The sequence below is a fragment of the Notamacropus eugenii genome, chromosome 6 (genome assembly GCF_028372415.1).
Source record: "Notamacropus eugenii isolate mMacEug1 chromosome 6, mMacEug1.pri_v2, whole genome shotgun sequence".
Lineage (NCBI taxonomy): Eukaryota > Metazoa > Chordata > Mammalia > Diprotodontia > Macropodidae > Notamacropus > Notamacropus eugenii.
This window is the reverse complement of record NC_092877.1, coordinates 227669056-227687996: the sequence shown is the minus strand read 5'-3', so window position 1 is coordinate 227687996 and position 18941 is coordinate 227669056. Positions and strand designations below refer to the sequence as shown.

The following is an 18941-nucleotide window of genomic DNA, read 5'->3' as shown; positions in this document are numbered from 1 at the left end:
AAAACTTGTACCTTTCAAGCACAAAGCATGCATTCAGCATGATCATCCCATACATAATATGTCAAGATGATTTACTTACTTTGGAAGCTGCCGGAACTCTCCAGAGTAGTCTTCATATTTATAGTTCACAACATGCCAGTCAGAATTGTAGGTTTTGATGCACTATATGGGTTGAAATAGACAGCAAAAGGTGTCAGTTTAAAAACTGAAGCCATGGCAGGCCATACTCATAGGTAAAATACCTAACTGCCCCAATGATATGATTTCAGAGGTACCAAATACTACACCTCCCCTCATCAAAACCTTTCCCTATATTGGGGCAAAGAAATTAAATTCCACTTAGAGAATTTCATCAGTTGAACTTGTCAGTCAGTTAAACAGAATTTAATAAATACCTCCTATGAACCAGGCACTATGCTAAGTGATAGGAATACAAGAAAAGTCAAAAACAGTATTTCCCCTCAGGAAGTTTTCATTATAATGGCAGAGACAATACATCAAATAGCTGAGTGTATACACACACACACACACACACACACACACATACACACACACACACACATACACACATAAGATATAAAAGCAATCTGAAAGGGGAAGGCATTAACAGTTGGGGGAACTAGGAAAGACCTCCACAAGTGGGTAGAATTTGAGCTGAGTGTTAAGGGAATCAGTGAAACCAAGAGACAAGTGAGGGAGGACAGTATTCTAGCCAATGGAGAGCCAATGCAAAGCACATAAAGGGGAGGCAGAAAATCATGTCTGAAGAACTACAAAGGGCAGCTCGGTGGCACCAGAGAGTACCAGGCCTGGAGTCAGGAAGATTCATTTTTCTCAATTCAAGTCTGGCCTCAGACATTTACTAACCAAGTGACCCTGGGCAAGTCACTTAACCCTGTTTGCCTCAGCTCCTCATCTGTAAAATGAGCTAAAGAAGGAAATGGCAAACCACTCCAGTATCTTTGCCAAGAAAACCCCAAATGGGGTCACGAAGAGTCAGACAGGACTAAAAAAAAAACAAAAACTTGAACAAGTCCAACATGATAGATGGAAAATGGAATGAATGCATGGAAAGAAGTAATGTGTAAGAGGTTTGGAAAAGCAGCAAGAGGCCAGTTTATGAAGAGCTTTACATGACAAACATATACTTTGAAATTCTGCCTATGGCCAGCCCTGCTCTAAACTAGATACAAACATGATTATTTCTTCCCTTTGTTACTTGAGTTCTTTAGAAAAATGAGAACTTAGCTCAGTTTAACTTCAAAATGTAAATTGGTATTCAATTGTTATTACTATGCTATCAAAAATGCATGAAAACTGTACTTTTACCCATCTTCCCAATGAGCTTTTCCTAAGAGCATTCTTAAGTCTTAGGGTTTTTTTCTCCTTTTTATTAAAATGAGATTCTTATAAGACAAGACTGTAAGACAGATTCCATTTCATAGTAACCCTTATGATTTATTCATGAACATTTTTCTTAAATTTATACACTATTCCATGCCAAGGCTTCTATTAGTGGCACTAACCTAAATACATTTCATTTGAACCACTTCAGCTATAGCAATTCATACACAATCTCCATTAACATTCATCCAAGAATGGAGGAGTTTTAACACCCTAAAAAATAATACGATTAGGCCGTCATATAGGAATGATTTTGAATCTATACAGGATAAGTAGCATAACACATAATCAGCATTTCATTTGAACCAACTTGCAAAGCATACATGCATTTTCTGATCAGTTATCGGGTAATCAGAAACAGATTCACCACAATGTTTGTCCTTCCTGGATATATCAATATGGATCTTTCACTATTAAAATTATTCCTAGAACTCAGTAAGATCAGGGCTGAGCTTCTCAATATGGCTCAAATACCAGGACTGGTCCTTCTAGACCACAACATTTTGCTAATTCCCCCAAGTCCATGGAAACTAAGTCAAATGAAAGCCAGGAAGGAGGCAACTTAGGATGGAAATTAACACATTATAGCAGGGAGCTAGAAAGCATTCAGCAACTCCTAATATGTTTTTTAATTATCCTTTTAAATTATGGATTTAATTATCAATAAAAACAATCACTTTAGTATACAAAGAAGAACAAGAAAGTAGGTTTATATGAATGAATCTATGAATTGTTACTTACAATTTAGTTTTTAAGAAGTACATATAAAATTTAACAAGTATATATAAGGATATAAAAAATTTAACAAGGATGTAGCAAAGCTGCTCTATTGGTGCTTTCTCTTTTTCATACTGTTCATATAAAAATCATTAATAGTCTCTCTCTCTCTCTCTACACACACGCACACACACGCACACACACACACACACACATCACTACCCTACCGAAAGAAGTCTACTGTCTCTTTCTATTTATATATACACACCAAGAAATATACACACACACACACAAACACATACATATATATGTGTGTATATATATATATATGTCACTACTCATTAACATCTACACCAAGAAGTCTACTCTTATAATAAATATGAATAGCTGAAAAGAATACATCAGAGAATTATGTCTCATTTGCTACCTCTAGTTCATTCAGTCCTAATTATTTTAAAATATGTTTTATATTTACAAATACATTTAACTTTCAGTGGTCTCCCATCTAGAACAAAGAACCACATTTAAACCAAGAAACATTCCAGAGCCAAATTTCACCATTTCTTAGTGAATGGCAGGAACAAACACTTTTTTGGGGGGGAGTAACTTAACCCAGGGTCACAGAGCTAGTAAGAGTCAAGCATCTGAGGTCAAATTTGAACTCAGATCCCTCTGACTCCAGGGCTCTATCCACTGCACCACCTAGCTGCCCCTGGAACAAACATTATTAAGTGCCTACGATATGTCAGGCACTGTACTAAGTACTATACAAATCTTATCTTATTTGATCATCACAATAACCTTGAGAAGTATGTCCTATTATAATCCCAGTTTTACCACTGAGGAAATAGTGGCAAAGAGATGGTAAGCAATTTGCCTGGAGTTACAGAGCTAGTGAGCCTCTGAAGTCACATTTGAATACAGGTCTTTCTGATTCTAGGCTCAGCCCTCTAACCATGGTTAGACTAACTGCTTTGTTAGCTCATAGAAGGAAAAACAGAGTTTATTCCTAAAAATGGCTATCTGACTGGCAAAAGGAGAGATCTTTTGCCTCCTGTTTTCCTTAAAATCAAGGAAAAGCCACCATAACACTCTCTGCAATATATTTATATATTTATCACACAATGAATGAGTATACTACAGAAGTCACAGAGTTATAGTAGAGTAGTGAAAAAGTTCCTTTAAAATGATTCTGCAAAGAGCTATAAAACTGTGCATACCCTTTCACCCATAAATACTACTATGAGGTCTGTGCCTGATAATATTTTTTTAAAAAAGGAAAAGAACCTATTAGTACGAAAAATATTTATAGCAGTTTTTTTTGTGGTAGCAAAGAATTGGAAATTGAGGTGATGCACATCAATTGGGGAACAGCTGAACAAGTTGTGGTATATGATTGCAATGGAATAATGCTATTATGCCATAGGAAATGATGAGCAGGTGGATTTCAGAAAAACATGGAAAGACTCACATGAACTGATACAAAGTGAAATAAGCCAAGCCAGGAGAACATTATACATTGTAACAGTAATATGATACAATGTTAAAATGTGAATGACTTAGCCATTTGCAGCAACCAAAGATCTAGGAAAATTCTGAAGGACTTGGGATGAATCCACCTCCAGAGAAAGAACTAATAATGGACTGCAAATTGAATGCATACTTTTTCATTTCATTATTCTTGGGGGTTTTTTGGTCTGTTTTTTCTTTTGCAATATGGCTAATATGGCAGTGTTTTACATGACTGCATATGTATAATCCATATCAAGTTGCTTGCCTTCTCAAGAAGTGGGAAGGGAGGGAGTCAGGGAAAGAATTTGGAACTCAAAATTTTTAAAAACCAAAGTTGAAAATGTTTGTTTACATGTAAATGAGAAAAAAATAAAATAAAAATTAAATGTAGAATACTATTCTGATTCACTTCTGTAAGAAGGGAATAAGGCATTCTAATTATTTTAAACACACAGTATATACTTAAATATTATAAGTGCTCTCAATATAACATGAGTAAGCTGCCTCAAATTGTTTTCAAGAAATAGATAGGGCATAAATCCTAAGCAAATAAGACATCTATGTACTCAGAATTTGCATACAAATGACAATGTCATTAGGAAAAAATGCGAAAACATCTCTGTGGTGACTAAATTAAAAAGTACGATGATCCACATGCAAAAAAAAATTAACCACATCTGATGTGAATTACTTTTTAAGAAACAGTCATTTCAGTCAAGAATTAGACATCAAGAAGCAGTAAATCAATGGAGCAGTAAAAGTTTGGCAACAGCTTCCATGCCCCTGCTCGAGATGGATCAATATTTTGAAGTTATGCTCAATATTGTTTGCAACTTTAAACAGCTATTATGTCATTCTCTTTGGGGCCAGAAGGCAGAGACGAAGCATTCTTTACTCCACCCTTTGTGGCAGCATCACCAAAGCGTTCAATTATATTGGCTCTAAAAGCAGCAGAATAAATTCATCCATGCTGCGACTATTACCAGAATTAAGGTATAAAATGTCTACTTTCTCTTAATATTTCATGTTTTTGAATACTTTGAAATATATATTATTTCATCATTGTTTGATTTAAGTACAATACAATAAGCATCCTTCTTACAAGGAAGATTCTCAAAGAATTCAATTGGAGTCATTTCATTTCTGTGGTTTAGTATTATGGCTAAGGGGGTGAATAAGCATTTATAGAGCACCTATAACATACCAGGCACTATGCTAAATGCTTTGTATAACATTATTTAATTTAATCTTCATGGGCTATTCTGAGTTTAAACTTAAATTTTCCAAATTTTCAACTATTACCATATCAATAATCTCAATGGTTAGACTTCAATCATAAAAGCATATATATGTATATATAGCTTGCTGGTGTGAAGAATATCCTAACAATCTCTTGATCAGGAATATGGAATTAAAACATCCTTATTTTTATGCCAATTTATATTTGAGGGCATGGTGTGGGAAGAAAGACAATAATTTGCTAAATATTTCTTTTCTATTCAAAACATCTACATTTAAAAAAACATTAAACGTGACAAAATCGAAAACACAGCAAAAAATACTGTTCCATTCTTAGCAAGATAGTGTCTATTTGTAATTTCTCAGCAACAGTAGTTATAAAAACATACCAAGCAGGGACCATACCAGAAATGACTCTATTACCTACCACACTGTTGGCAGACATATCAAGAAACATGTGAAACTAGTCTTAGAGATAACTTTGAAAAAGAACATCCCATCTTCCTTAAAAAAAATAAAACACAACGAACACCAACCCATCCTCCTTTCATGATATAACAGGATAGTTAAATTGTTCTATAGTATTACTCATTCTGGGTAAATGGACAAGTCATTTGCATATCTGTGTTTAAATGATAATTGGATAACAGCCAATCAACCCACATTAGTTCACAACTAATTCATCATCCTAGTCACACTACAGGAATCGTGTAAAATGCATGCTTTGGGGTCAGAAGTATTGGCTGCTGACAAGTCCTTCTGCAAGCTTTTCTAGCTTTGGAAACAAGCCATGAATGAGCTAGGGTGTGCTTGTCTGCACATTCAACTTTTCCCCATAAAAATGCAGTTACTTCTGGGACAATTTTTGGAAAACAATCACCGAAGCCAAAAGGGGCAAAAACACCAAAAATTCTCCAAACAAAAGAGACATGTAAATTCCTCAGAAGAAACACTAAAAAGCATTTACCTCTGTAACAAATAAGCTCTGGGCCTCCTTCTCTGCATTTGGAGGAACTGTTGAGCACACGTATCGGCCCTGTCGCCTCAATATCGCTGTCTGTAAAACAAAAACACATAGAAAAGTCTTTTGTTAAACGGAAAATCAAAAGTCAAAGGAGCAAAATGGAGCCAAGAGTAAAGGAATGAATGTATCCCCATCTAAATAATCACTTAACACCAGATGTTGGATTGTCTTATCAGTTAGCAGGGAAGAAATAGCCTCTTTTCTCCTCCTACCAACATGCAGTTTTTATTTGTTGTATAAAACACAAAACTCTCTATTTTTTAATTCATAAAAGAATAAGCCCCTTCAGGACCATTCTAATTTCTGAATACCGACTGGCTATGGATGAGAGACCATACAACCTTCCCTTGAGGTAAGGCAGCCCTTTCTGTTGTAGGTCAGCTTATTGGAAAATGATTATAATAAATAATCTACTAGTTATTGAGCCTCTGGGTTCTTAAGTCTTAAGTTCTGCTGCATCATGATGAAGCCTACAGATCTCTTTTCAGAATATTTTTAAATTAATAAAATATACAGTATTAAAAGGAAACAAATTAGATTGAAATACAGTTATCAGAAAAATTTGTTAAGCATTCAAACTTCAGATTAAGATTTTTGGTCTAGTCAAACTTCTTCATGACAACCACTAAGATACTGGGCCCTGAATAGGGGAAAGGTCTTGGCGTATTTTCCCAGCTAGCTAGTAAGTAATTCACAGCAATGGCCCAGCCGAGATTCCTCAATGTTAAACAACACCAAAGGATCATAATTTTGGTACAGGACAAGAGCTCATAATTCAGAAGACACTTATCTAATCCAATCCCCCAATTTACAGGCAAAGAAAGAGAGGGTAATTATAGGGAATCACCATGAGTACAATACATTGTGTTGTGTACAACACAAGAACAGTATATACTTTCCCCACAGGAAAACACATATTGCTAATTCAATTATTAATTGTCCATGTGTAATACTCCACAGTCCCAGGCAGGGAAGAGATTCCCTGAATGACAGCTCTGTGAATCCTCATGATAGTTAAGAAAAAGAGCTCTTAGCTAGGAGTTAGACATGTTCAAACTATCTAATATACTGACCTTCCACAACTAATTAGGAACCCAAAATACTCCCTCCTCCTCCCTCATTTCTGCTGATAAATACTCAAGAAATGTGAACCAACTATAGTATGTGTTGCCTTAGCATAATATAATTAAGAAACCAAAGCATATCATTCGAAAGCCAAATAAAACTGATTTTTGATTACCCATTTTCTTTTAGATTATCTTCACCTCAGCTCTCCATTAACAGAGAACAGTGGAATACAATGTCGTGTAGAGGAAAGAGCTCTGGAATCTGAAGACCTGGGTTTGAATGCTGGCTCTGCCACTTAATATGATCTTGGGTAAAACAATCAACCTCTCTGGGTCTCGGTTTCCTAATATCTACCGTGAGGAAGTTGCATTAGATGACCACAAAGTGGTCCTATGAATTCTCTTAGACTCTGTTTTCTCACCTATAAAATAAGGGCATTATGGCATCTCGAGTCCCTCTCAGCCCTAATTCACTTGTTACTAAGAATCACCATAATAATAACTCATTTGTTAACCCTTCAAAGTTTACAAAAGTTTTTTCCTTAGAATCCTCCAGATCAGTGATGCAAATATTATTATCTTCACCTTCCCAAATAAGCCAACTGAAACTGGGAAGGGTTGAAAAGTCTGCTGACAGTCACAATTCTTTAGTGTCAGTTCAGCCAGAGTTCTTTCTTTTTGCTTGTTATTTTGGCACCGATCATTTAGCACAATACCTGGCATATAGTAAGTATTTAATGAATGTGCATTGCCAGCCTGCCTGCAGAATTCTTAATTCAACACCACTCAATACACTGCCTCTCATGAATATCCATCTCACTTGGATGGGAGATTGTTGAAACTTTTTCTACTTTAGGAAGTGATGAAATCCTAAATATCAGCCCATATTTACTACCTATTCCCATCCTAGTTGATTTAGATTATCCAGAATTATGCAACCTGTTATACTTTTATAACATCTGTCCAATGTCATGGGACCAGAAGAAGGATTCTAAGGTCTACTCTTCCCCCAAAAAAGGAGCTTTTCAAGGAAACCAGCTGCTTTGTTTTCCTTAAATCATTTTCACAATGTTCTTGTCATCTCTTGACCTTCCCAGGTGATACTTTTCCAATACACTTTAGAGAGGAAATGAAAACAAGGATGGGAAGTAGATATTGTCAATTGTCAAAGGATGACATGCTGACTTTCCAAAGAGTTCTAAGTATGTTTTTGCTCCTGGCTGAAGAGACAAGGCCCTGTCTTCCTGCTCAACAGAAATTTTTTTAAAGCAGTTACAATTTAAATAATCATTTTCATCCATTTAAAGTAGATGCATTTCTTTAGGACATAATTTTTCTTCTTTGTGCCTCTCCTGGCAAAAGTCTCTGAACACAATAGGTGTCGAATATATTTTGAACATGTCAATATTCACTGATATGAATTTTTAAACTCGATGTAAAACTACTAGAGATGAAGGCTCCAGAAATAGCTCAAATCAACAAGTATTTATTAAATACCTACTCTATGCCCCACACTGTGTTAGGTGCTGAGATACAAGGACAAAAAGTGAAAAATGTTCTTTCTCTCAAGGAACAGTCTCTCTCTCTCTCTCTCTCTCTCTCTCTCTCTCTCTCTCTCTCTCTCTCTCCACATAGAAAACATGTGTACATATAACATATATATACACATCCATATACATACATATGTATATATGCATACAAAAGTATATATATACATACATATACACATATGAGTAGATACAAGTAAATATGTCGATACAAGTAGATATATAAGTAGACATAAGACAAGACATCTGCAACGTGATTTTGAGGAGCAGGGACTAGTAGCTGGGTATGCTAAGAAAGGTTTCATGTGTAAGATGGCCCTTGAGCTGTGTTTTTAAGGAAACTAGGTATTCTTTTTTTCAATTTTTTAACATTTTTATTTAAAATTTTAAGTTCCAAGTTCTATCCCTCCTTTTCTCCTTCCCCTCTACCTTTCCTGACACAGTAAGCAATCAGATATAGGCTATACATACGCAATTGGGTAAAATGTTTCTGTATAAGTCATTTTGTAAAAGACTTGAATAAAAGAAAAAAATGAAAGAAAGTGAAAAAAGCATGCTTCAGTCTGTATCCAATCAGTATCAGTTCTTTCTCTGGAGGCAGATAGTATGCTTCATCATTAGTTCTTTGGGATTGTCTTGGATCTTTGAAACTAGGAATTCTAAGAGCTGGAGGTGAAATGGAAGCTCATTCCTGACATAGGGGACAGCCCAAGCATAATGCTATGTATAATGAAGAAGGAGGCCAAGTGACTGGACCACAGTTTGCATGGAGGCTAGTAATATGCAATAAAACAGAAAAGGTAGGTTGGGCTTTAAATATCAAGGGAATTTATATTTGAACTTTAAGACTAAGGTGTAAAGAATATGACTTTCATGATAATGGAATTCCAAATGTTGGGTGAGCTACTCTATGGCATAGTTCATATTTTATCAGCAAAGGATGCAATCTTAGTTTAGACATGACCAGATTTACCCTAGGATTGAGACAGGAAGTGTTTTTATAGTACTTATTCCTAGGAGAGGTGCTCTGGAATCTTTTGACAACGTAGTTCATTCTAAAAGGTTAGCTCAGAAGTCAGGGAGCTAGAGTTATTCTGGCATAATGGATTAAGAAAAATCATTTAAAGAACAAGTCAGTTTCAGAGCTAGAAACTCTCTCAGAAGAACCATCAAATAAGTTCAAATTATTTATGGACCACAAGAACTACCAAAATAAATGTGTTAGAAAAAAGTCCTTCATTTGTCTCTAAAAGAGATGTGCCTGCATTTCTACATTTGAAGACTCCCTCACCCATTAAAGAAAGCAACAAGGGACTTACAAAAACACCCAAAAACCTCATATTTAAAAATACACCATTTTCAAGTTACCAATTTTTTTCTTCACAATAATTCCTGAGGCAGGTTGTAAGTACTGACATAATTAAATTCGCTGAAACAACAAAAGCTCAGATAAATTAAACGCCTGGTCAGTACTCATAGTACAGACCGGTGTCAGAACCTAGTTTTCCTGGCTCCAAATCTTGTATTTTTTTCAGATGCATATGATGTACTGCAGACAACATAGTTTCAATTCTCCTTTGGTTTGGAATTTCTTTTCCATTAAAAAGTTAGCATTTCGATGACAGTCAACTTTGCATTAGTTCATACATATTTTCCACATATGGCAGAGGACTGACAGACTACAGATACAGAATGAGGCAGATATCCTTACATATGCACAATGTATGGATGGTTCTAATTGAATGTACAAATTTGCTGGGTGGCTAGGTGGTACAGCCAATAGAGTGCCTGGCTTGGAGCTCAGGAAGACTCATCTTCCTAAGTTCAAATCTGGCCTCAACACTAGCTGTGTGACCCTAGGCAAGTCACTTGACCTCTCTTTACCTCATTTTCCTCAACTGTAAAATAGAGATAACAACAGTAGCTACCTCACAAGGTTGTTATGAAAATCAAATGCAATTAATATTTGTAGAAAGCACTTAGCATGGGTTTCAAAAATCAAAATATGTATTCCTTTGGGCAGAGCACCCATAGGTTAGGGTATGGTATCCTATGTGGACAGAGGGAAGGGAAAGAAAGAAAAGGAAGGGGAGAGATAAAAAGGGATGGGAAGGGGAGGGGAAGGGGGAAGGAAAAGGTTGAGTGAGAGAGAGAAAGAAAGAAAGAAAGCTGTGTTGTCCACCTGGAGAGTTCCACTGAACAGAGGAGCTGACAGACAGCAGTGACCGAGAACCAAAAATGATTACAACAGGAGGTAGCCGGACGAGAATTGGAGACCCTTCTTTTCTACACTGTCTCCTTCACAAAGCTAGCAAGACAAACTTCTGACAGTGCTCAGTTATGCCCAAGGGTAAAGTTTTTCTTTACTGAAATGAACTCCACTTGTAAAACACTCTTTTGGACATATGGATAAAAACACTCTCCAGTCTTGTCTATGCAGCCATATCACTGTACTATCTTCTTGGAGAAATCTATACCTTCAAAGGCTTGTATTGAGTACAATATTAAGCACTATTATTGGACATCCCTGGGAACTTGGTGCTACCATATTGAACAGAGTAGTGATGGAACCATCCCAGGAATCTGGCAGGCTTATTTGCTTCATAATATATGGTTTGCTTGTGAAATGATCGGAACCCAGCTAGACTAGCAAACAAACATTTACGAAGGGCGTTCCCTACATCTCCAAGTAAAGCTGACATTTTGGCAAGCTCAATCCAGACCGATCTAACAATTGCAGAGAATTTTTTTTATTTTTTTAAAGGAATCAGTTTCCTGAACAGTCAGAAGAAAATTAATTAGTTTGTTTTAAAACATGAACCAAGCAATAACTAAAGAAAGGACTAAGAAAGAGTCTCACACAATGAAGGAATTTTATTTATGTTCCTAAAAGGTTGGATTCAAATTTTTCTCAAAGGACTAACAAAAAGTATTAAAGTTAAGAAACTGATTCAAGTAGGAAAATTTATATTGTTCATTTCAAGGGATTATCAATCTATAAGTGGAAGGGACTTCAGAGACCATCTAACTTATTCATTTTACAAATAAGGAAATGGAGACTCAGGGTATTAACTGTTAAATACAGGATTTGAACTCAGGTCCTCTTACTTTCTAGATTCAGGGCTTTTTTATTTTGCTGTGTTAAGATGTGCTAAACTTGTATCCTTGATTTCTATTATACTATCCTCACTGCTGAGTCCTTCTTTCCCCCTAGTTCTTCCACTGCAATTGATTAGACAATGATCAACATGTTCAATTATCTGTATAACCTGTCCCTTAGGGTATGTGATGTGTATGCATTCATCCTTCATTGCTGAAGAAGACCATGCCATCAGAGAAATAATGACATGACTTGCACTTGACTTTGTTTTGAGTGAGGGAGGGCTGTGCAGGTCACCAGCCTTACTTCTCCTCCAGAGCCATCTGAATCCAGTGACCAGATATTCATCAGGATGACGGGAGATGACCCAGGATGAGGCAGTTGGGGTTAAGTGACTTGCCCGAGGTCACACAGCTAGTGAGTGTCAAGTGTCTGAGGTGAGATTTGAACTCAGGTCCTCCTGACTCCTGAACTGCTGCTCTATCCACTGCACCACCTAGCTGCCCCATGTGATAAAGATGAATGAATCACAAAGATGGAAAGGTCCTGATCCCTCCAAGACATCTCTTCAAATGTTCAGTACAACACCCCCAACAAGTGGTCAGCCAGACTCTTGCAAATCTCCAGAGAGAACTGTGATGATAATAATAACAGCGAATATATACAGAGTAATGTTTGAAAAACGCCTTCACAAATATGATTTCATTAGATCATTACAAAAAGTTAAGCGAGTTCACTATAGAGCTGGGGAGCTCCCTTCAATCCCCTTCCATTTTTGGACAGTCTCACTCATCAGGAAGCTTTTTTTCCTTAAAAACTAAAAATTGTCTCTGACTCGAGATCACAGTCCAGCATTAGAAAGGACCTTGGCATTCACTTAGCCCAACACATCCATATCGAACCTAGTCTTGCCCTCTGGGGCCAAGCAAAACATTTTATGCTTTCCAACCACAAAGTTTCATAAGCAAAAAAAAAAAATTACTATATCAGAAAATTGCCTCCCTCCCACCTACTGCCATGGACTGAGGAGGAGGTTAAATACACACCTTTCTTCTTCTCTTTTTTTTCCCCTTCCTCTTCTGAAGTGGAGCCAGAAAGACCTATATTCAAATGTGACCTCACTTCACTAGCTGTAGGACCCTGGGCAAGTCACTTAGCCTCAGTTTCCTCATCTGTAAAAAGGGGTAATAATAGCATCTGCCTCCCATGGTGGTTGTACAGATAAAATGCAATATCTTTCTAAGTATTTTGCAAACCTTAAAGTTTTACATATCATCATAGTTATTATTATCCCGGGATGACTAGTGTCAGTCCACTCCCATATAGTGACCATCCCTCTAACTTTACAGATCAAAGAGCTCCTTCTTGGCCACCACTCCCTTACGTAGATTGCTTTCCCGAGTTTCTTGAGGGTGGGTACTATCTGTTTTCGCATTTTTGCATGCCCAGTGCTTGGCACTCAATAAGTACATAGTAAGTGTTTTTTTTATTCATTTCTTTTTACTCTGCTTATCTACATATTGGCAATTTTGTCTGTGTTTAAAATGCCATTTCCATGTGTTATGTGTGAGCACAGATAGGATGAAAAGTACCCCTTTGCATTTGTAAAGTTCTGGACAATGTACAAAGCACTTTTATATGCATTATCTCATTGGACCCGCCAAACAACCCTAGGAGGAAAGGAGTTTTGGACATTCTTCTTAATTCCATTTTTTTACAGCTAAGGAAGGTTCAGAGTTTAGTGACTTGCCTAAAGTTACAATGCCAGTAGTCAGTGGCAGAGCTAATATTCAAATAATATTCAAAAACTCAGTCCTAGCTTCTAGTCCAGGATCTTCCTAAAGCACAAGTCTGACCATAGCATAGCCTACTCCACCCTTTCCCACACCCCCTTTTCAATGGAACCACTAAGGCTCATATTACCTCCAAGACCAAATAAAGTCTTTTAAAGAAAGCCCTTTAAAAAAGCTTCTTTTAAATAAAGCCCTTCCCAGATTTCAGAAAAACCTGGAAAGACTTGCATGAACTGATGCCAATTGAAGCGAGCAGAACCAGGAGAACATTGTACACAGTAACAGTCACATTGTACAGAGTAACAGCAACATTACACGATAATGGACTTAGACTTAGCTCTTCTGAGTAAAGCAACGATCTAAGACAACTCCAAAAGACTCATGATGGAAAATCCTTTCTCCATCCAGAGGAAGAACTATGGAGTCTGAATGCAGATCAAAGCACACTATTTTCTCTCTTTTTTTGTTTTCTTTCTTGTGGTTTTTCCATTTTGCTCTGATTCTTCTTTCACAACATGACTATTGTGGAAATATGTTTAATATGATTGTACATGTATAGCCCATATCAGATTGCTTGTCGTCGGGGCGGGGGGAGTAGTTGAGAACTCAAAATCTTATAAAAGTCAATGTTAAAAACTAAATGTAAATAAATCAATTTATTTATTTTTAAAATAAATGAAGCCCTTCCTAACCTGACCCCTTTCTGTCCTTCCGTCTTCTTTTCTCCATGTACTCATTCAGACACCCAACTGTTTCTTACACAAGATATTCCATCTCCCAGCAAGGTACATTTTCTCTCCCTGTCTCCAATACCTGGAATTCTCTCCCTCCTCATCTCTATCTCCTGGTTTCTGAGGCTTTCCTGAAATGCCAGCTAAAATCCTACCTTCTACAAGAAGTCTTTATCTAACCCCCTTAATGCTAATGACTTCCCTATGTAATGAGTTCTTTTTTTTATATTGTATAAATCTTATTTGTACAAAATTGGATGCATGTTTCCTCCCCCACCACTCAATGAGCTCCTTGAAGGTAGGAACTGTTTTTGCATTTCTTTGTTTCCCCAGTGTTTAGCAGATAGTAGGTGCATAATAAATAATTGCTGACATGAATTTTTAATATCTAATCAACACCATTATTTTCACATAGCTAGTATGCGTGTAATCCAGTGGCAGCAGCTGGCCATTCCTCCTTTATCCCTTCTCCTCTTCTTTCCATCTGTCTGTAAGATAGGATACAAGAATTAACAAAAGAAACCTCAACCTCCCATCATGTCTTGAGTCCAGGGCACATGGACAGAAAGTAGGGAATAGGGATTTCTGGTAAGAAGATGTACGAGGGGCACAAAAAACTTCCAGAAGATGGTGGTAATGAGGAAGACCAGCTGTTGGCAGTGAGTGGAGGTCACAGCTGCCATGATACCTGCTAAGCCAGGAACTGCAAAAAAGATTCTGGAAAACATAGTTGCAATAGGAAATGGGCAGTGTGGCTAAGAGCCAGGATATGTTAGCAGCAGATGCTATGGCAGAGGGAATGTTGGCCCCAAGGGGTGGAAGTATGGGGGAGGGAAGTTGCAATTACTACTGTATCGGTCCCAGGACCCACACAGTCTAGCCCTCTGACTACCATGCTTTTCTTTCTGGGGACTTTTTCAGGGGACTAAAACTAAATACTTATGGGGAAAGAGGGACAAGAAATAGTATTCATTGGAAAATTGGGATTAATTAGCTTTTTTCTTGCAAAGAAAAGCCAAGTTAGAGTCTCCTTATTTGTTCTGTATAAAATCTTAAAATAAAACTGCTTTAAATTCAAAAACATAGCAGTCTTAGTTTCTTGCACAAGGGAAAATGAGTACCCCTAGGAATGAACTAAAAATAAAACTCCTTATAATATTCCCTTAGAGACACCAGAAAAAGGGGCAAATGTGAGCCACAGAAATCACAGAAAGTAATCATTATGGAAAGGACTCCTAGGATGCTGAAAACTATCTTTACATGTAATTAGAAACAACATATACTATCAAGGGACTTAAGCAAACAGTCTACAGCAAAGGTGTCAAACTAGCGTCTGACTGGGGCAAAACTTCCAAGTGTGGCTCGAATTGGATTAAAATGTAATTGAGAAATGTTTAACAAAATAGATAAAAAGGCAATAAAATAGATAATATTAATTTGTGGTTTTGTAAGTCAATATGTGGCCTGCAGGAATCTGATTCTCTTTGAGTCTGATACCACGGATCTGTAGTTTACATCAACATTCTAATGTATCAATGAATTTATATGTACGTCCTACTTTAAGAAGATACACTGCCTCATATATCCTGTATTGAGAATTCTTCCTAATCTTTCTTTTTGTCTATCAGCATCACTTCAGTCTGTTCAAAGTTGCATTTCAACATTTTGGATGGCATCCAAAAATCTTATCTCCAACATATCAAATATAAAACAGATGTAAGCTCCTTCTCACTCATTTCCTTGCAGAGCCCAAGGACTACAAGTTCTGAGTTCTCTCTTCAGTGACTCATACACTTATTGAATAATATTACCCAGATAAGACTAGGTGACCCATCAGTACCCAAGCAACATATCTAGGTTTGATCAGGGAACCATTGTGAGAAAGGAACAGGAGTTGTTATTTTTCAGGACATTTTAGCATTCATTTTTTAAAAGAGTCTTTAGTAATAATGGAAATCAGCTATCTTTAAATCAATAACTTATTTTTAAACAAAAGTAAAAGTACGCTGTTTAGTGACCTCACGTTATGTTTCTCAGTCTCTCTCTATACTTTCTCCTTTGGGAAGATATGTCAGTATTATTACAACTGCAATATGTACATGAACAATTCCCAAATTCTTTGGTTCATTGAACAAATATTCCTTAAGGGTCTACTACAGAGATGGTCATCAGCATGGCGGTGCATGAATCCCATTGCAAGATACAAGAATTTACCTCCTTCCTTTCTTTGCAAAGTGAAGTACTATGGAGGCAGAACATAATATATACTGTCAAACCGGATGGATGTGTTCATTAGTTGTGATCAATTGGTTTTTCCCTTCCACTGTGTATTTTCTTTGTTTTAAGGGATGGGAGGAGGGAGGAGACCACACTGGAAAATGAAGGACTTGTACAAATAAAAGACATAAATAAAAAACAATTTTTAAAGAAAGCCTTTAAGACCCTGTACCAGAGTTACCAGAATAAGAAAACACATGATTCCTGTTCTAGTCGTCTAGTAGACAAGAAGACACGTAAAAGACACTAATAAAAAACATTATGAGATAAGTGCAATTGAGAGAAGTACACTATTTTTCCCCATTATTCTGAGAAGGCGTCCATAGGCTTCACCAAACTGTTAAAGGGATCCATGACACACACACACACAAAAAGAATTCCTGTTTTAAATCTATGATCTCTCTGATCTTCAGAAGGGAAATGACCAAAAATTCAAAGGATGAAGATATTTCTCAAGAGATGCCTGTTGCTGCTGGTCTGGAACCTTGGCTGTCACCCCATCCTGCTCCTCCTTTTCTTGGGCTGACAGGACTGATTTAAAACAGGCTAAAGCTGATTCTCTGCTTGGTCCAAAGTCGTTTCAGTTAAACACCTTATCTAAAGAATAGATAAAACATTCAAGTCCCTAAACATTCAATGAGTCACAAATATGTTTCTTTTTCCTGTTTCATTTCTAATGAAAAGGAGAATACTTCTCAGGCTGCTCAGTTTAGATTCCTTCCTCATCACATAGCAGAGTTAAGAGAAGTCTTAGCTATTCACATCTACTTTTTGAGGTTCTAAGGGGGAGGGAGGAGTGCTGTTTTTATTTTTCAGCCATGTCCTATTCTTCATGATCCCGTTTGGGGTTTTCTTAGCAGGGGTACTGAAGTGGTTTGCTATTTTCTTCTCTAGTCATTTTACAGATGAGGAAACCAAGGCGAACAGGGTTAAGTGACTTGCCCAGGATCATGCAGCTAGTAAGTGTCTAAGGTCAGATTTGAACTTGGGAAAAAATTTTCTGACTCCAAGTCTAGCACTCTATCCACTGTGCCACCTAGAACATTACATATATTGTCAGACTTTTTCAATATGTCAATTAATTTTGCTGAACTGCTTATTATTGTTTCTAAATTCATCATAAAGGATTACTCTCTGAAGGAGGATTCGGTAGAAAATGTCAGTGATTATAAAAACAAAATATGTTGATAAAAATTACTTTAAACAAATGACTAACGTGAAAATGTGTTGAATAAGAATGTATGTGTAGAACTCATATAAGATGCATGCCGTCTCAGGGAGGGAGAGGGAGAAAATTTAAAACTTACGGAAGTGACTGTTGAAAACTGAAAACAAATAAAGTAATTAAAAATATAAAGAAATGACAATTTGCCTACTTACCCAACATATGAAATAGCTTATATCTGTCACCTAAAGAGGAATGCTTTTCATAGGATCATAGATCCAGAGCTAAAATGAAACTTAGATATCACAATATCTAACACTCTCTTTTTACAGATAAGGAAACAGAGACCCAAAGAAATTACAGGATTGGCTCAAGGTCACACAGGTTAGTAAACGACAGAGCTAGATTTTGAATTAAAATCCTGAGGAACACAAGACCAGGATTCTTCCCAGAGCCCCATGTTGCTTTACATCCATTTAATATAAAGATTGGTTGATCTTCATTAGAGAGGGCAGGTGGCTTTGTAGAACTCTCTTGCAGCTAGTAAATTTTTCTCAATTTTAAAGTTGTTTCTGCATATCTTTGTTCATTTCCTCAATGAGTTATGAAAAAAATATTTTCCTCTTTACCATTTTGTTTAGCCTCTACTTTAAAGAAAGACTATTTTCTAAAACTGGAATACCATTTTCTACTAAAATATCATCTAAAATAAAATTATATCAATAGTCTTGTGAGAGAGAAAAAAATGGTACGGTGCTTGGAACACTGGATTCATAGTCTTGGGTTCAAATTTAGGCTCTGTCACTTAGTATCTGTATGGCTTTGATTAGAAGTCATTTAATTCTCTGAGCCTCAAACTGTGGGAGCTGAGTTAAATTATTTCTAATGCTCCCACCAGCTCTTGGACCTAGGATCCTAAAATAATTTGGTGGCAAATTTCAACTCAGAAATTTTTTCCCAGGATTTTGGGACATGTTCAATTTGAACATTGACTAATATCCCAGAAACCACAATGGTTATTGAAAGTTGTAATGCTGACTACTGAATTCCAAGAAAGAAACTTCGAGGAATTTATTTTAAAAAAACAAACCCCAACACTTTTCAATAAAAGTTAAAGGCAAGCACTGAACTTTTTCTGAACACTATATTATAATGTCCACATACAATAACACCAATGCTAATTTTCTTTTCAAAGACACGGACCGGAATTGTGACTGGGAACTTCCAGGCCCTTTGTAAGTAGCAGGGCTTGGCTTCCTTTCTGGGTCAGTAGTTTTTAGATCATTATCGGCCTCATGTATGCAGAAAAGGAAAAGAACTAGAGGAAAAATTAAAATCAGGATGTTATTTAAAGGGAAATGGGTT

At 36.7% G+C, this 18941-nt stretch overlaps 1 protein-coding gene across 14 annotated transcripts in view; it reads right to left on the bottom strand.

The window, feature by feature from the left end:
- The window catches only part of DOCK9 (dedicator of cytokinesis 9), a 352890-nt gene that overhangs the window by 163970 nt on the left and 169979 nt on the right, over window positions 1-18941 (bottom strand). For all 14 annotated transcript variants that reach the window (XM_072622068.1, XM_072622059.1, XM_072622061.1 and 11 more), the window contains exons 3-4: window positions 5840-5929; window positions 80-162 (exon numbers count right to left, since the gene is read on the bottom strand). In XM_072622068.1, the coding sequence (XP_072478169.1) occupies window positions 80-162; window positions 5840-5929 (173 nt within the window). The remainder of the gene's footprint in view (window positions 1-79; window positions 163-5839; window positions 5930-18941) is intronic.